The sequence below is a fragment of the Mus caroli genome, unplaced genomic scaffold (genome assembly GCF_978045245.1).
Source record: "Mus caroli unplaced genomic scaffold, Mus_caroli_1 scaffold_7, whole genome shotgun sequence".
Taxonomy (NCBI): Eukaryota; Metazoa; Chordata; class Mammalia; order Rodentia; family Muridae; genus Mus; species Mus caroli.
The window spans coordinates 112,681,377-112,701,485 of record NW_028227262.1 but is presented as its reverse complement, the minus strand read 5'-3'; the positions used below and the strand labels follow the sequence as shown (position 1 = coordinate 112,701,485).

Genomic DNA, 20,109 nt, shown 5'->3' with positions numbered 1-20,109 from the left:
AGTAAATGGTTTATGTGAGATTTGTTAAGTGAACTGCGACACATCCTAGCAAGAAAACATGAGGTGGGTATTGCAAATGGATGCATAGATCTGTAGTGATTGAAAGGGAAATCTGACTATGGGCATACTTTAAAGTACGACTGTAAAGATCATAGAAAACTATGTATGGCCTAAATTCTAGCACTTAAAAAGACTTAGAAGTTTATGTATCTTTGGGAAATGTCTGTGCATCCAATGATGACATCCAGTATGGGGTCAGTGAGTTCTGTGTAGATATTCTTTAAAGAGATGGTGATCAAATTCCACGGAGTTCTAGTTGTCTTAAGTAGACTGGAGGCAACAGGAATAAAGACCTCATTAGGAAAGCACTTGCCAACTGTAGGCAGAATGTAGAGAACTGTTGGCCAGTCCTTCCTTCTACTTCCATGGACAACACCCATACCAACACCATCAGAGTCTACTCCCTGTCTGCCCACATTTACCTATGAACTTCACATTTTTGCCCACTGATTCAACCCCCTTCCAATGATCCCTCTGGAAACACTAAGCTCCAAACTTCCATGAAGTCCTCTATGGTCATACTATAGGATCAACTATTTGAATAGAGTTTTGCAGATCCCAAATGAATTGACACATTATTTCATTTCTTCTCCAGGACAATTAGCTATGTAATAATTCTGTCACTAACCAGCATTGGATTCTCTTATCCAGCCACCTTCATATTGCTTTGAGCTCCCACCCCTTACAACCACTTAACAACAGACACCAGTAAGAGTTTTCTTAAACCAAGCCTTCTAGCTAAGTGTGTATGGCTTCCTAGTAAATGATGACCTAAAATCTTTTTAAAATGTTGACTTAACTGAAACTCGTTAATAATTTTTAAGGCACCAGACCATGGACTAATTAATGGAAATTACCTTCCACTCATTCTTGACCCTTGCCTAAGCAGTAGAGGTGGTACAGGGGGCAACAAATCCAGTTATTGAGAGAAGCTGAACTCCCAAGTAGACTGACTGGATCTGAAGCAAAGTTCTTCCAGCATCTAGCTCATCTGTGATTTAGTCTCCTCATCTGTAAGATGGTGACAACGGGATCAACCTCATAGGAACAGCATAAGAACCAATCAGTGCATGTTATTCACCTTGAAAAAGTGCCTAGAATACTCTAAGTGTCAAAGAGGTAGTGGCTAATATCATTGTGATAATTGTGATTGTTTCTCCCCTAAACGAGATTCTGCCCAACAATAGCATCTGCTGCTGCCAGACACTGGAAGAATTAGAACTGATACAGGAACATCCCTAGCCATTTCTAATTAGGGTCTTGGGGGTGGGGATGGGGTTCTTTTAGGGATGGCATCATGACTTATGAATATTCTCCAACTTGGTATTTCACAAAGCCAGCTAATGGCAAGGAACTAGACAGCTAAAAACACTGAAATTAAGTGAAAGCCAAGCAATTCAATTTTATCCCTGTGTCACATTATATTAGTGTCCCATTACTGGCTGACTGAGGTGGAGGACAGCAAAGCTGTTCCTTGGAGTCTGGGGAATAGCCTAACCATTAGTTTTCTAAAATTACTTTTTGCCAAGGAAGTTAGTAGAGCATAGAAGAGACTCCTAACTTGAGTATAAAGAAACTTGCCTCCTTGCCAACATCTACAGGCAACCCATGCTGACTTAGGCATTGTACCAAGAGTTCAAAACTTGGCTTCCAAAGGGCACTTAAGTTTCCTATAAGAGAGCCAGAAATCTGTGAATTGCCTTTTCTATTGAGGTGGGAGATTGCAACCTGTCCTTTTCTCACTTATTTCTTCTGCTACCTTATACAGAGTCAAAAGTCACCGTATAAGCACCTCTCTTAGCTATACAAAACACAGCTGTTGCCTTGTGAGGTGGGAAGGGAGAGGAAGGGACCATCATCCATTGCAACTCTCTGAGTAGTCAGTGCCATTCTCTAAGTACTCTCTTTTCCTTCATAGATGCTGCTGGTGATCCCCCATCTCCTTCTTGGTGTGTGTGTATGTGTGTGTGTGTGTGTGCGTGCGCGCGTGCATGCATGCATGTATGTGCATTGTGATGGATTAAACTAAAAGAAGAAAAAATTCAGAGCTATATATCTATGAAATCAGTTGACCAAGAACACAATTATAGACAGTGAATGTTTGCAAGAAACTTTTCTCAAAGATGTTAGATATATAAATCTTAATTCATTTTGCAGACAGGACCCTTAAAGTTACATAATTATTCTACATGCTATACTTTGTGAATCTCATGTCTTAATTAACATTTCTCAGATGGCTCATTTCAAGGTGTACCCTTTTGAAAAACTCATTATACAAGTGCATTGATTTTCATGCAGAATCACAAAGAAGGTTGGTTTGCTTCACCAAGGCAGAAAACAATCACAATCCTGTCTCTTTCCACCTTCAGGCTTGATTTAATAATAAAAATGAAATCCCCTAAATTCTATCAAGACATGTCAATATGAGGTTCTACTTAAGCATAATCTAGGCCCAATAAAGTGTGTTTCTAACCAGTCTTTTTTGTTTTGTTTTGAGACAAGATTTCTCTTTGTAGCCCTGGCTGTCCTGGAACTTGCTCTGTTGATGAGGCTGGCCTTGAACTCAGAGATCCACCTGCCCCTGCCTCCTGAGTGCTGGGGCTAAAGGTGTGCACCACCACGCCTGGCTCTTTCAACTAGTCCTTATGTTATGATAGGCCTACAATTGAATATTAATTATTAACATAAAACATAGCAGGGATGAGTCACTTTCTCCTTGCAATTCCAGCACCTCGAGTGTCACATTTCCCAAGTTTCCAGTAAGTATTTACATGTTACCCTAGACCACCACGGCCATGAGGCTTCAGGGAAGGTTGGCCCTTTCACAATGCTGCTTTCCATTCTACATAACTGTCCATTTCTGTGTTCTGTCTGACCGGTAGATCAGGAGGTAAATCCAGGAGGGGTTACGGTCTCCCCACCTACCACTGTATCTCTAGTGGGATCCACATAGATGAAAAGAGAATTGAGAACTAGAACTCTTTACCAAAAAGACCAACAGCCCACCTCAAGATACATGGTGTTCAGTTAAAGGACAGTAACCCAGGAGCACCACCAGTTCTTCCCATCAGCTGTCCAGCGGGATTTCAACTTCAATACAAGTATAACTGCAACTTCCTTCAGGAATATTCTAGAAATTGCTGAAAGTTTCCTTTGCACATTGTTTGCAACTGACATTGAAAATCATCTAAATATAAAGGCTTCCGAGAAGGCCTCTACAATAAAACAAATTGAATCACAGTTTCTGAGCAGAGATTAAAAACAGCATTCTGACACCTGCTAACTCATTACAAAACATTCATCTTGAGTTATCTTCTGCTGGACATGTAAAAGATGCCTCAGGATTCTAAAACTGTGCAGAAGATTTTTAACTCAATAAGAATAATCCAAAAATTACATTAACAGTGGGCTGTCATGTGATCCTACTACCAGACACATGTCACTGCGGAATCCTTCCCAGCTTGCCCATTTTTCTGTATGGGGAATGCACTACTTAGTTTTATGTTAACCCAACACAAGCTAAAGTCATGTAAGAGCAGAGAACCCCAGTTAAGAAAATACCTCCATAAGATGGGGCTGTAGGCAAGCCTACAGAGCATTTTCTTAATCAGTAAATAGGTGTGGGAGGGCCCAGCCCATTATAGGTGGCGCCCCCATTGGGCCGCTGGCAGTTCTGAGTTCTATTAAAAAAAAAAGCATCTGTCCACACTTAAAACAAACCACCACACCAAACCTCCACATCCGTACCAAGCCCAAAGCCCAACGTCTATACCATCCCCAGGCTAGAGCTGCATTTACTTTTGATGCTATTGAACATCTGGCTGCCAAACTAGAGCTTCCCCTCCATGGGTTCATGGCTACGTCTTATCTCCACTTCCTCCTTCTGCTCCATTTCTGCAGGCTAACCCCTCACTTCTCACCCTAACTCATGTTTTGGCAGCACTGCACACTATGGTTTGCTCTGCTCCCAGAAGCTCTTTTCCCTTGGGCCTTTGTTGAAAGCTGTCTTCTTACTTCCCACCCAAGTGCCCAGGAAGTCCTCCTTTCTCTCTGGTGCACCTCTTCTCCTACACATCTTTCTAATATCTGTGCTTCTCTGATATTTACACATCCCATAGAGCAGAATACTACCATCACCCAGAACCCACAGGAGCTCCCTGCAGCTAAAATCCCCATCCCATGACACACTGTTTGAAATGAAAACATGATCAGGACATTAGGATTTGGCTTCCTCCCATGGTTAAGACATGAACACCTTTTGGAGCCATATGACAATGCATCTCTCCTATTTCTCACAATGTATAATAAGCTTGTAACATGTTAACATCCATCATACTAATAGAAAAGAATCTCTACCTGTGATCAGACATCATCTACAAATGTAACTCTCATGGGTGTGGACTCTCCTGGCCCTTCTATATGTTAAGCTGACAACTTTCAAGGAAAAATGTCTCCATGTGCCCTCCAAACAGTCATATGTTCCATCTGAAAGAGCTTGAACACTGGAAATGCCATGGTGAGAGGTGAAGAAGGGCAAAACACACCACCACTGAGGACAGGTGGGATTTCAATGTAGGAAGAAATTGTGGATTTGTACTAAAAGTTCTGCCAATTTGAATAGCTGGGATGAAATCGGGTTGAGAACAACACATTCTATACTTGTATGCTCAAGGTACACTATACAAAGAAAATGTCATTCTGTAAACCAATACCACATACAATGAATATACACCAGTGAAAATTGATATTAAAACTTTGTTAATTAGCACAGTAAAAATAACAGTTGGAACTGAGACAAGTGCAGAATTAAGTCCCTTTGCTTCCAACTTATCAGGCCAAAGTCATTTTAATCTTAAGAAGTAAATCCATTGGAACAGAGGGTTCCTAAAAAAAAAAAAGTCTTATGATTCCAGTATAAAATGCTGGAATAAAATTTCAGAACTGTAGCCTGGAGTTCCTTTGCTGTTCTGACTGAGAGGAGAAGCTTGGGAATAAGTTCTTGGGATGGAGCCAAGGAGACATAATGGAATAATGTGAGTCATACTCCATCAGGATGACTGTGGCTCTCCTGTGCTCAGGAAGACAGACATTTCCTAGGTCAGGATTCGATGTCTATTTAGCAAACAAAGATCCACACTTATTTGCTGTCTAAAAAGCTTCTGTTGGGTTTACAATCCCAGAATGTTTTATTATCCTGTTAAATCATATTCATGACTGACAAATTGACTTTCCTTTGTTGGAGAGCAGTAGGGGGTGTTATGATTTGAGTGAGTTTTTAAAAATGTCATTTCACAGAAGAGAATGTATGGCCTTTCGCATGTAACGGGATGGGCACTAGGATTAAGCTTCCAAATACAGGCATGCATGTTCCTTCTCAGCCTCCCAAATCCATGGGTGAACTAAATAGTGTTATTTAAATGAATGTACCCAGAAAATCAGGTAAATAAATTGCCATCTTTCTGTTGCAACACAAATTTCATATACAAACCAAGAGGGAAAAAGATTGAGAATTAAGGTCTGTTTCTTTATGACTACGAACACTCCACCAAAACAATAAAAGCAATAGCCAGGAAACACAAAGCAACAAAGGAGTCAAAACCAATACAACTACTGCAATGTGTGGTTCCTCCAGAGGACTGCAGTGTGGCCATGACAGAAGCAAAGGTCAGTTAAGGGCACAGGCTTTGGAAGGGATCACAGACTGCAGGCTAAACCTTCATGTTTAGTGGAGACCTCTCCTTCATTCTCACATGACAACTGCCACTGTCATCTGCATGAGGTAATGTAGTCAAGATGAGCCCTGACTGAGCTTGTGCCGTGCTGATTAAGCAGCCTCCAAAGCTGTTAGCTAGAGAAATTAGAATGTCTTCTCCTTACAAAGTTACCCTGCCTTGAGCATTTTGCAATAGCAAGGTTTTGTTCTTGAATGCAGGAAATACAAAACATACTAAAGACTTCTTTCCTGGGTAGAGAATCCATTTATAAATAAATCTGTTGTCTGTGAAGATGATCAGAACAAACCCTTCCCTTTCCCTTTCCAGTCTGAAGTCCTTTCCTGTTTATTTTATTACAACGACTTAGGAGTTCAGATCTGAACTAATTTAACGTGCCTCCTGCCCAGCCACTTTATTTTTATATAGAAAGAATTTGAAGACACACCAACAACTTCACTCTGAACCCATGTAATGGATTCTGAAAATCTACTTTGGTAAAAGGGCAATTTCCTTCACCTCCTTTAGGCCTTTAATAAAAATTAGTTTAGGAATTAAATGAGGAGTGCAAATGCTAAACATAAGTCTGCAGCCCTCTAGTGACACTCAGGATCACACAGACAGGAAAGCACGCATGCACGCACGTACACACATGCATCCACAGAAACATAACTGAACTCCAGGTCTAACCTATTTAGTATGATGCTGCTAGGAGCCAAGTTGTGCCCTCTACCCCCAACTGATACATACAGCCATCCCTATTATCTCAGAATAGGACTTGGAATATGCAAAGAATTGGTATTTTGTGAGGAAATAAGTAAAAAGATCATTTTGAAGAAGCAAGCACATCAGACCCTTTTTTGTTTTTAATAGAAAAAAAAGACTCTGGTAGACAACATGTATTAGACTCTATGAGGGCAACTGGAAAAGGCACTATCTCCAAGTACAGGAGACAGGGTTCAGAAGCCGACCCTGGCCTCACCTTTGTCTAGCCTGCCAAACTATGGGAAAACACAATTCTGTGGCTTCGCTGCTCAGTCTGTGGTGTTCAGTTAAGAAAGCCCAAGCAAATTTATACAAGTGTCAGCTCAAACGCAGTGAGGGACAACTTGTTTGTCTTAAACTCACAGTTGGAATTAGTGTGTGTGTGTGTGTGTGTGTGTGTGTGTGTGTGTGTGTGTGTGTGTGTGTGTATGTGTATGTGTGTAGTGACAAAGTGAAATAAAAATTCACTTTCCCAAATTTCACAATGTCCCCCAAATCCCTGTCAACTTGACATATCTCTCCCGTGGCCAATCAGGTCCCAATTCCAACTTCTCCTGATAGAAGACATGCTATATAGAAAAACATGACTTTGTGTTTACTGAATTTTTTTAAGATTGAATTTTATTTTTTGTTTTTCCTTTTTATAATACAGGATAATCCAAGTCCAGGCTCCTGTAAATGCTAGGTCTATACTCTCCCACTGAGCTACATCCAGACCTAAATTATTTCTATAGTTTAAAAATTATATTTGTTAGGGCCAGCAATATGGCTCAGTAAGGAGTAAAGACACCTACTGTGAAGTCTGACCACCTGGCTCTGTTCCTGGAACCCATGTTGTGAAAGGAAAAAAGAAATCATTTCCCACCATGCCCTCTGACTTGTGTGATTGTACATATACACAATAACCCTCAAAATAAATAGGTAATGCAAAAATTTATCAAATAATTTCACTACAAAATACACATAAAGTATTCTCACTCCTTTTTCCTAGCCCAATAAATAAACTTAGAGCATGTATGATTCAAAAAATGTTTGAGGACTCTCTCTCTCTTTTCCCAACAATAACTTTGACAATGGCCCCATACGCCCCATACACCCAAGCCAGCAAAACCATTCCTAAATAGTCAGTCACCTTCCTCTTGAAGTGAACTCTTACGACACAAAAAGTGCTGAGTCCTAACATTGCTCATTCACCTACATAGGTATGAATAATTCATCTGTAAATATAAATGCTAAAAGCAATGTGATATAATTTTTAAAATCCGGGGAATCCTTAATGCATTGGGCCTTTACATAAGGGTACTGAGCCCTGCACTGGTCTCTGCAATAGGAGGCCATAGAAGCCATCCCTCAGTGGAGATGGAAGCATGACCCTTCCAGCTAAGCCTGATGCTACAGGCAGAAGCACGGGCATCTTTGTAAACTTTTCCTTATAGCTCTACTTGAAATCTGCAGCCTCAAAGAATCAACACATATAAAATGTGTACATCTGAATTCTTAATAACTCACATCTGCTTTTTGCTTTAAAAGCATATCTGGTACAATCTGATTAAAACGCATCACTCGAACACATCCACACTCTGCTAATGACCAGAGTTTATACTGATGATGCATTCATCTTAAGGTGGAAGATAGTCCACCTTAAGTACTGTCCTCGAAGCAGATAGCAATAAAATTAATCCTCACTTTATTCACTTACAGTATGTTAGAAAGCAATCTTCCTACCATTCTTCTCAGTCTTCCCATCTGTGATAGAAGCATAATAGTGTCACCCAACGCTGTTATTAAAGTGCTTAAGCTGGTCACAGTATAAGATGCTTAGCACAGTCTAAGTACATATCACCTCTCTGACCAAGCACAAGCATCCACAGGGGTTCTTGCAGGCAGTAGGGTAAGGCCTTAACTAAGGGTTCCAAGGCAGTACAGTGCCTAGCCTCCTGCTTAGTACCAAGAACCAAAAGTGACCTATAATTCCAAGACCAATCTTGTGTATGTTTCCTCTTGAGGCAAATTTTAATGAGATTTAAAGTCATACCTTGGATTTACCAGAACAGAACTTCAGGGCTGATGAGAATCCCAAGAATTGACTGCATTTTAAAAATTGTCTTCAAAACAAAATGCGGAGGATAATGAATCCACGGCCCATGATGTACAGACAAAGGTGGGGCTATCAAGACATTTACATCAGAAGCATGAAGTATATGGTTAGCAGGGAGTCTGGTGCTCTATCTACCTATGCTGTCATGACACCTCCTTGAGAGGAATGAAGTTGAGACAGGGGAGGAGCTCAAGAGGAAACCTGCATTACATAAAGACCAAAGAAGCCTGTTACCTGGGCTGCAGCCTGGGCATTGGTTTGGAAGCAGCCTGGGATAGAGGCAGAGTAATTCTTAGGTGCTTTGCCCTCATAATTTTCCATTTAGCCAAACTGCCCTATATACAAGCTGGAAAGAGTTGGGGGAGGAAGAGAAAAGGAAAGGATGGCTGTGGGCCTCCTGGGATGAAGAAGGAGAAATGGGTGAGGACCAGACAGATAACACACAAAATGTCAGCCTCTCCGGAGAGATGGGGACGTAAGGCTGGCAGTGAGCAAAGCCTGGCAGATTCTTAGAGAACACATAGCTTTGCTTTCAAGATGTAAAACTAACCCTGCATCACTGTTTCTAGTTTCTTCCAGTTCAATAAACAGAGCAGTTCTCACCTGATCTTTTAAAACAGAAACCTCTAGACCTCTAGGCTCCTTTTTACTTCCATAGAAGTGATGTGGGTTCACTGAAATTATAAGTATCTAAGATCCTACTGTTCAGACTGTACAAGGATAACAGGAATAGTTAGTTGTGAACAAACAACCTAAACACATTTGGGTTGCCTAGACCATTTTTTCCCCCTTTGGTGCCAGAAAGTATGATACAAATTTTTTAAATCCATGAATCTGAATCTGGACATTTTCCTGTCCAGACTCTAGAAGCTCAGCTGGCCTGTGAGTACATTTCTATCAAGTGCTTGGTCTGTGGGATCAAACCACAGGTGAGGGACCCTCCTTTACACCAGAGGCACATCTCGCAGATCACAGAGACAGCCAGGCAGATGCTCTCAACAGGGCTTGTATGGCTTCCTGATACCATTCACGATGAAGTAGAGGAATTTATGGAAAGAAAGAAAAGAAAAGGTGTTGTGCAGCAAGCACAGCTTCCATTTGCAAGTCGAATTTTCTAATTACAGGGTCAGGGTCACATCAGCGAAAGAGGCCAATGTTTTATAATACACAGCACAAGCTTAAGGAAATGTCGGGGAAGTTTTGATGTGGCCAGCTAGAGAAGACAATTACAGTGTTCTCTAATGAGCTGCAGAGACTCGCTTCCTTCTCCCCTCAGAGGCATGCAGACATTAAACCACAGACTTCAGTCATGAAGACTGAAGGTTCTCAGTTCTGCATCTGTACTTGTTCAGCCATGGAACTCTTAAATCCAGCCCCAAATAAAATCTCAAAAATGGCATAGTGACAATATTTCCCCTTCTCGACTCCAAACTCTTTAACTTTTGCAAAGAAAATCAATTTACTTTTATCCTTTACCAAGAAGCCTTCATTTATCAAAATCAATTTTGCAGAACTGAATCACATTCAGCCTGTGGTCAAATATGACAAGTTACACTATCCTTTCAATATGCGTACTTTCCCTCAGGCAGTGAACAAACCCACATAAGTTAGCACCAGGCAGATCCTGTTTGTGTCTAAATTATAACTTTGGATGCTGTATTATAGTTAACATACATCAGTGGCAGGTAGGATGATGCCCTGGTGTCTGCAGAGATGCTTTGCTGCCCTGAGCTGGGGCATGTGCTGAGTCAGGGAGTACAGAAAGACATGGGATGAGGGACCTGTGACAAGCTCCAGGCCTGGTACAGTGGCCCAGTTATCTTACAGAAGGGAGCCTCTCCACCATTTTTTCTCCCTAAATAAAGCAATAAAGCAGCCATAAAGGATCTTTGGAAGGTGAAATCTAGCAACAAATTGGTGAGGAAGACCAAATGCAGGCCAACTACACCCCGCTGATGTGCTCCCTCCCTTACTGTCCCTTCCTGTAGACCAGAGCTGGACTCCAGCAGTATCTGATTTGAAAGTGGATGCCAGACACAGGCAGGGAGATTGCTGGGAGAAAGTCTGGGCTCTGGCTGAGTTCAGAAAAGCAACACCTCAGAATGCTGACTCACTGAGAAAAACAAATCTGTTTTTCTCTTTTAAGGTTTCCTCCCCTTCATCTGCTCCCACTTCAGATTTAGGCCATTTTGCAGTACTGGTAGCCAGCATGGCAAAAAGGTCCTGTGACAGCTAAGATTACTAACACCAAGAACACAATCTCCTTTCTATTCTCAGGAACTTCAATGTTCAGAGGGAGCAATCAACCGTCTTTGCTTCTCTTTCTGTCGTAGAAGGAAGCGTGGATCATAGGGAATAACTGAAGTTATGACTAATTCTCTGGTTGAGGACTAAAGAGAGGAGTGACTTTCAAGAGGAAGGGATTCACAAAGGAGCTTTACTTTGTTTCTATGCGGTAAGCAAGGGTCTCTCTCCAGTCTGTGTCTACGTGAATGACAGAGGGCAGGCCATGCCCAGGTCTTATGCTAGAGACACAGTATGGCCATGCTGTCCAATGGAAGAATTCCAGGAAGCATTTGAAAACAGGGTAACAAGTACAGCCATAAATAACCCCGAGGACAGTCAGAACTTGTGGCCATCATGTCAATTGCCTCCCAGCGGGGTGGGGGGTGGGGGGAGAGAAGGGGGAGTAAAATTCTTTAAGGAACCAGAACAAAAATAAATGAAATAAGCCCAATATAAGCAGAAGGGAGGAAGTAATAAAGGGCAAAGTTCAACTATATTTCAAACAGAAAAACAATCAGGAAAGCCAGTGTAACCAATAGACAATTTTGGGGTTGGGCGATAAAATAACTCTGCCAAGACTGATGAAAACTTCAAAAGATGCATTGAATTACAAATATCAAGAATAATAATAATAAAAAAAAAAGAACTACGCCTACAGATGCCACAGAAATAAAAGAGATAAGGAAGTTCTCTTTACAATTCCATCCATATCAATTGCCAACATAGAAGAAATGGACAGATTCTTTGAAAATATCAAACAACCATAGAAAAATTCACCAAGGTAAAGATAAATGACCTGAATAGTCCTAGAGATGCTAAAATAACTTTGTTTACCACCCAATGGGTTACTTATTATTTATATTTTCTGAGTATAACTACTTGGCTGTATGCATGTATGCATACCATGTGCTTGCCTTGTGCCCAGGGAAGTCAAAGGAGACTGTTGGGTCCTCTGGAATTAGAGTCACAGGCAGTTGTGAACCCAGGCCATCTGGAAGAGGATCCTGTGCTACCAACTGTTGACTCTCTCCCTCCAGCTCCTTTGATCTACACGTAAAGGTTGAAAGAAAAAAATCCTAATGCCCAACTGGTTTCGCTCACTGGCAAATTCTAACAAACAAATGTCAGAGTCTTTTGAAGGAAAAAACCAGCTTTGATAGCTAACACTTCAACAGAAGAAATGTACAACTGGGCTTGGAGAGATGCCGCAGCAGTTCAGAAGACTGGCTGCTTTCCAAAGATCCTGGGTTAGAATCCTACTACCCATATGGCTGCTCACAACCCCCTGTAATACTGATTTCAGAGGACAGGGCACCCACTTCTGGTCTCAGCTGGCAACAGGAATACACGTGGTACACAGACATGCATGCAAACAAACACCCACACATAAATTTAAATAAATGAATAAAGGATCTCAAACAATTAGCTTAACAGTGAAAGCAGCAAGGTTACCTAAAACCAATAGCAAAGCAAGTGACCACTCTTATTCAATATTACACTAGAAACCCTGGCTGATACACAATGCAAAAGAAATATAGACGTATAGCTTGGAATAAAATACGCCAATCTAAATTAATTGATAAACTGGATAATGCTATCAAATTGAAACTAAGAAGATGCCTTAAGCTGGGCTACAGGTAAAAGTCAATGCATGAGAGTCCACACTGCCACTGCAGAGAATAACAGTGGCAAAACTGATGGCCACCACTGGAAGCAACAGGACATGAGGAGAACTCCAAATGTCACCCATAGAAAGGCAAAAATGGTGATACCATTCTGAAAACAGGGTTCCATTTGTTCTCCTGCTAAGGAAACTAAATCAACTTGCCATGTGGATCCAAACACCTCATTTCTAGACATTTAACCTAAGGTAGTAGAAACTTTGGTTCAGACAAAATCTACTCCTTAGTGGTTTGAGCCATGTCAACAATCACTTTCAACCAGCAAAATTCCAGGTATCCACTGGGTGAGTGGAAACAGTCACAGGGTGGAAGGCAGCTCAAAAACAAAAGCCAACAAATGACTGTTCCATATGACAAGTCAGATAGATGCCGAAGGTGTCACGCTCAGTCAAAAATACCAGCTGAGGTGGATCACATATTGTTTGATTCCATCTTTGTGGAATTCTCAAAGGCACAAATCTATGGTGATCTGTGGCTGTTAGATGTTGAGTGGTGAGAGTCACTAATGATATCTGGATGGATTACAGGGTAGTATTATAGAAGAAAATTAGTGACATCAGTGACATAATCTGTGTTCCGGTGATAGTGATGGTTATATGAATTTACTCTTGTTTTAAAACTCATGGGACTGCACCAGAAGTAACAACTTTGCCACATATTAATTTCAAAGACTGGTAAGAAACACAACCAACTGTGACAAATACGCAGTTAAAAGTTGCTAACACGGAAGTACAGCTCAAATCTCTCTGCTTGGAGCCTTGTCATGCTGGATTGTAATTACACTGTAGACAACTCAATTAGGTCTGACGGTGGCGTGTTCATTTCCCAGGGGCAGAAACGTAGCTTTCTGATCTCAATGTCTTCAATATCCCAGAATATCCCATGTCTGAAGTAAGCAGTATTGAAAGTTGAAAATGACGAGTCAAATGTAAACAGATCACGTTATTTCCTTTTTATGCCGGAAAAGCAAGAAGGAAATGTTACCCAACGAAAAGTGGCTACTAACCGATAAAAGAATTCTAGAAAGCTTCATTCTGGGGTTCCATATGCTTTTTAGCAGATGCTCAAATGGAACAACTGGATGAAGGATTCAACACCATTATCCACAATTTAAGAACTGCAGCATGTGTGTGCCCTTCAATGACTACTTTCCTATGAAGAAACTTAATCACAAGGAGGATTTTAGTTCTAAGCTACATTGTAGAGAATGTTCATGTGGATATTCTAGACTTAGCGTTGTCTTACTTAGTGAATGGGGAATTAAACAGTTTTGCTTAAAAATCCATAAATTCACACTTACTTCCCTCTCTTACCCTCTTGTTCTTACTCTCCCCTCTCGCCCTCCTTCTCCACCTCCCTTCCCCCCTCTCTCCACGTGGCCATGGCTGGCTTCTACTTCTCTATTCTTATCCCTCTCTCTGCCTTTCTACAATAAACACCTTAAAACCATTTTTAAAATCCATAAACTCATATGCAGCCATAAAGCCCAAAATATTACACAATACTAGTAACTAGAGAGATAGCTCAGTGGCCAAGTACATATACTGCTTTTATAGAGGACAGGAGTTTGCTCCCAGCACCCACTCTGGGATGGCATAAAACTACCTGTAAATCCAGCCTTGGTAGATCCAGTCATCCTCTTCAGGACTCTACAGGCACCTGCACTCATGTGCACAACCCACCCCCTAAAACATAATACAAAAATAATAAAAATAAATCTTAAAAGTATTCCACAGTACTGACATTTTGTGTGTTGTTGGATTTTAGCATTACGTCACGACTCCTAACAATCTATGTCTCACCTTCTCATCACCGCAAGTATTCTTGCTCTCCTCAAAAAAGTCACCTGGAAACTAGAGAAGGGGAGGCTTTCCAGGAAAGGGTACTTCAGACCATTTCAAGGAGGCAGTGTTGCTTTAGGAGCAGCAGAGAGCCCTCTCCAAAGATCTAAAGAGCATCTATTTAAAACAGGTTCTGGGAGAAGAGAAAGCCAAAGATCTCAGTTCAGGGTGTCAGGTCTGGATGGCCGCTCGAGAGGGAGCAAAGCAACGTTAGCAAGCTAAGCATGCCTGGGCCTTCCAAGTAGCATGGGTACAAAAGGCTCAGGCAGTACTGTTCATGATGCAAAGGCACCAAAGGCACTGCTATGCTTGAACTGTTCTCTGTCTTCTTATATAAGATAAGTCTCCACCCAGCTTTGCCAACTTTTATTATACAGATGCTTTAGAGGCACACAGCACCTAGGGGCTGTAATAGTATGTCACAGAAATATTTTCATATTAGTGCTACAGTGTTAAAGTAGACACAACTACTGCCTGTTATAGTCTGTAGAAACGAATACCTTGCTGTAGCACATCCTCTCCTGGAATACCAAATCACCAGCCCCACGACTACACTGTCAACACAGCCCTGCTAGAGAATGGAACTCAACCGCTCTCGCACCCACTTCAGTTGCAGACCTTCTCATTTCTCTGACCTCAGTCCGTGGAGCTACAAAAAGCCTGATCAGATGGCTGACAGCCAGTCTCTGAAGACAAATTTACTATGGAGCTCACAGAATGGAGAATTTTACCCCGTAAGCATCAGTGGATTGGAAATGAAATACCATTACCTTGTTGGGTTTTGATTGTTCAATTATAAGGCCCATGCTCCACTCAAGTACTAATGGGTGCTGCTGATCACTAGATCTTCAGCATAAAACAGTGCATGGTGCTCAGCTAGGGCCAAAAGGAACACTCGTCAGCTAACATATATTTCTAAGAAATGTGATCTGTAAGCTGAAAACAAGATTGAGCAATTAAACTTTAGGAAGTACTTCGTAACACCACTAGATTTCAGATTTTACACAGTTCCTCACAGTCACCTATATTCCCACTCATTAAGGCCACCAACTCACTATGGCTTAGTGGCTTAGTTTCACAATGCTCTGCCAAGGTCTGTGAATAGGTCTAGAACACAGAGATCCATATGGATATACTGTTGATCACCTTGAGTAGGCTAAGTCTGGAGTGGGATATACACACATCTCGAGTTCAGACAATGAAAACCAAATCAAGCTTTAAAAACTATAATAGGCTCATAGACAGTAAACTCCAACGAGGTGTGACTGATTCTGAAAGCACGAATCAAGGAAGAATTATTTGAAAAAGTGATCACGCTGCTGGGTCTGGAGAAACCCTCAGAATCCAGACAGATGGAAGGCCACATGAGTTTAGAAGCCTGGCTGCATGAATTTGAATCTCATTCTATGACCTGTTAGTCCGTGACCTTGAACATGTATACAGGAGAAAGAGCGCTGTTCCATATGCACAGTATCATCTTAAGAATTACATAGTAGATGCAAGGCACCTAGCATGGTACTTGAAGCATAATAAATGTTAGATAATATAATATGGAGCAAGGAAAGAAAGATGAATCAGTGTTTAGCGCCAAAAATGCTAAAAGAAAAATATCCTAAAAATCCTATTTCCATTTTGTTTATTTCATTTCACCAAATATTTAAAACACCCTGGAGTACATTGAGCATAAACCACTAATCATGCATAATAATAAATTTCTGCTAACTCAGTGAGAGCTCATGGTCATTGATCATTGTGTAACAGCTGTGTCTCTTTGGCACAAAAATGAGGTCTGCACATGTTGGGGCCATAAGCACTTCCTCAAATATATCTGTAATGGTATTGGTCTAACTGCCCTATCAGACTCTGAAAGCAATGATGCTTAGAGTAGACTGTTACACCAATCCACACAGCCATGGGCCCTGTAGTATCTCATAAAAAGATGAAAGTGGGTGGGAACATACAAAGCACAGAGAGCTTCTCTATTGCTCTCTATTTCACATTTTAAAAATAGGGGTGTAAGAGCATCTATGATTAGGTGGCTCCCTCATCTGAACAGCAGACCTGTGGAGGAAAAGGGTGCCGTGGGCAATCCACCCCTGAGGAGAAGTTGGGGAATGAGGGTCAAAACAGAATGGCACTGTACTCACATGGTGAAGGAGCCGGGGGGAGCAGACACTCGCCGCAGGTCCGCAGCTTGCACCTGATGGATGCTAGAGGCAGCAGGGGAATGAGCAGCGAAGACAGAGTCAGCAGGACAGCGTGGACAAACAAGGAACAAGCCGGGGAGAAAAAGAGAGACACACAAAGTTTAAACAGAAATTAAATGAGCGCATCACCCACAGCGATGAAAGAAAAATAAAAAGGAAATCAAGCCAGCCATGGAAATAATCCAGAGAAGCCGGTGATAGCAATGAAGCCAACAGGACACATGGAAGCGGCTAGTTCTGGGCAAGCCACATACCGGAGTGCAGGGCCAAAGCAGGAGGGTGGGCTGAGGGCACAGGATGCGTTGTCAATAGCACCTTTGCTCCAGGACACTTAGGATGACTCAAGGACAGAGGCACAGGCTTCCACATCAGAGTGGGAAAGCAACACACTGACCTCTCCCTGAGGAGGGGAGCCCATGTCATCCTTGCACCTCGTCTTTGAGGTCCCATCCGAGAGCCATCTTGAAAAGAGGGACTCAACAACCTTGAGCTTCCTTCAGCTGAACAGCAAAGGCTTTCTGAGAAGGCCAGCAGTGGTTTTACAGAATTCCTTTCCATTCCTCTGATGACTTAATGTCACTCATCCTCCAGGTACAAACATGAGACCATAAACATCTCCCCTTCATTCTTTTGTGATGAGATCGGTCCATAAATACTATTGGAAAGTAGCCATTGTGCAATTTAACAAGCTGACCCCCAAACAGACTCTCACCCTGTATCAGCCCCCTTTTTTCCTTCTCTCATTTAAACTTCTCTAAGTGCAGAGCAGCGCTCCCCAGATTCTCTACCTACTGGGTACACACATTCCCACAGAAGGTCATTCATGAGTTTATGCCAGTGTTCTGTCCATGTTATCTTCAAAGACTCTCTGTTAAAACTAGCAGTACTCATCCATAGCTCAGGATGATGGAACCCAGTTGCCCAATTCAAAGTTACCTAACTAGCACTCTTGCCTTTATACAACATGACCGTCCTTCATAACTGCTAGTGAAGTCAAGGGTACTAACCAAAGACTTCCCTCTACACCACTTATCTTAAGCTTCTGATCACCTTCATTGGTTTTTCACAATACACAGCGCAATGAAATATACATTTTTTGGGGCTAGGATATTAGTAAAAAAAAAAAAAAAAGCCTAGACAAAAATCTCTATGACATTTTGTATGGAAAATATTTAGTGGACTGTGTAGACTCACATGAGCTAATAAAATAAAGTACACTCCCTTGCCAATATCAGTTAGTGAATACATTTTATTTTGTATATTCTAATAAAATTGGGTTATTTTCTGGTAAATATATTTCCTTCCATAATAAATGTGGTCAGAATGGCATCATTCTTTGTAATCAATCACAGAGACTCCTTCTGATTATTCATGTAATCATATCTAATTGGTTCAATGTCTGTCCTGTACTTGTAGTAAGATATCCTCAAAACATATACTGTATGACCTCTACATTCATGAGGTTTTCATAGCTATTATTCTGTTAATAGTTTCCAAGAAACATAGAAGAAACAGAGGTATAATGAAGTGCACGTGTGAGTCACAGATTCAATGTGTGATCATGTCTCAGAGACAATACTAGGTACAGGGCTTCCTGAGTGGGAAAGCCCAGGGCCTCTGCACAGAGCAGAGCAGAGAGACAAGCAAAAAGATGAGGGATGCTCTAGCTGATGTGGTGGAAATGGCACCAAGAGGTACAATAACTGATAGGATCAGCTAGAGGATGGTACTTGGTGGAAGTGATACATGGATTGGGTTCTGCACTGTGTGCAAGGCTGGAGGATGAAAGAAGAAAGGGGGACCCCTGTGAGAAGAAAATCCAGAGGCAAAAGAAGGATGATGATGGAGAAAGGTCGTAGCTCCCCTGGGACAAAGGAGATCAGGATGAAGACCGAAAATATCAAAACCATCAGTGAAGATAAGGAACAGAGGCTTCCCATTTTGAGAATTCTATTTGGTATAGAAAAGTCATCTTTCTAAAGAAGGGCAGCCTGGTAAACTGGAAAATGAATCAGCTGTGAGCACACATCAGCCATTTCCTAATGAACAAGAGGGACAGTGTGCAGTAAGATCTGAATGATGAACTGAAGGTGGTCTCAAGAAAAGTGCTAGCTGCCTTTAATCCCAGCACTTGGGAGGCAGAGACAGGTAGATTTCTGAGTTCGAGGCCAGCCTGGTCTACAGAGTGAGTTCCAGGACAGCCAGGGATACACAGAAAAACCCTGTCTCAAAAGACCAAAAAAAAAAAAAAGTGCTAGTTAACCAGCTAGGTGTGGAGGAAGAGTGGAGGTGAGTGAGGTGGCTTCAGGGACAGAAAGCCATAATGAATGTGCACGTGGGTGAGGAACAGACTCAACAGATGAGAAGGAAATACAAAGGCAGCTGAGTTAAGGGTCTGGTCCTTAGTGTGTAATCTGAGCTCGCAGCAAAACCTCATTAAGGAAAAACTGTCAATTACGGTGTTTGGGGAATAATCTTTAGTTTTGGAAAAGAGCCAAGGCTGAAGTCACAGACCTGAGATTCAATGTCCCAAAGAAAGAGCAGATGTGTGAGACACACCTGCATTCAGGGGAAGAAGAAGAAGAAGCAGTTATTCAGGGAACCAGAGCATTAAAATAGCAAGTCTTCCTAGGTAACAGGGATGAAAAGAGCCCAGCTCCTTAGATGACCCAAGTGGCTACCATCCCTATATTGAGAACACATACACACATGCACACAAAAACATACATAGTTGCACATGCACACACATGTATATATATGCACACACACAAAGACCTGTGCCATTGATATAAAAATTTTATGACACAGGAAAGTAGTTGTCTTCCCCTTCTAGCAAAAAAATTTATACAGGCAAATTGAACCACAGAAACAGTTTTAGTTTATTAAGTAAATGAACAAATGGAGGAAGGAAGGAAGGAGAGGAGAGGAAAGGAAAGCGAGGAAAGGAAAAGGGAGGCGAGAAGAAAGGGAGGCAGAGACATAAAGGAGTAGCTTGACCTTTCAATATCTCTTCCATCACTCAATGATGGACAAGTCTAAGAGAACCTCAGGGGAAGACGTTAGATCTGAGAGAGAGAGAGAGAGAGAGAGAGAGAGAGAGAGAGAGAGAGAGAGAGAGAGAGAGAGAGAGAGAGAGATTGAGGAAGGAGAGGTTTTATAATGATATAGACATAATCTAACTTTAGAAATGAAAAAGGATTAAGGAGAGAGAAAGCCAAGCTTAGTGAACAAGTTTGACCTGGTAACCAGGTTTATTCCTTCTTCTTCAAAAATGCAGTATCAATACTGATTTTAAACATAGTGCTGAATAATAATTTTATGTGTGTTTTCAATTTTTAGCTCCTTTTTTTTAAATGAATAGTATGCTCTGACTCCCACTGGATATGGTCCTCTGTGTCACATGAGGCTGATATGTTGGGAACACTTCCCCAGGTAGGAAGTATCAGAATTTTATTAGAT

At 41.5% G+C, this 20,109-nt stretch overlaps 1 protein-coding gene across 7 annotated transcripts in view; it reads right to left on the bottom strand.

Annotated features, from left to right (window-relative positions):
• Nucleotides 1-20,109, bottom strand: part of Dgki (diacylglycerol kinase iota) — a 449,800-nt gene that overhangs the window by 131,631 nt on the left and 298,060 nt on the right. For 4 of the 7 annotated variants that reach the window (XM_029478766.2, XM_029478767.2, XM_021164730.3 and 1 more), the window contains one exon: nt 16,591-16,653. The exons of the other annotated variants lie outside the window; for them this stretch is intronic. In XM_029478766.2, the coding sequence (XP_029334626.2) occupies nt 16,591-16,653 (63 nt within the window). The remainder of the gene's footprint in view (nt 1-16,590; nt 16,654-20,109) is intronic. 7 annotated transcript variants of the gene reach the window in all.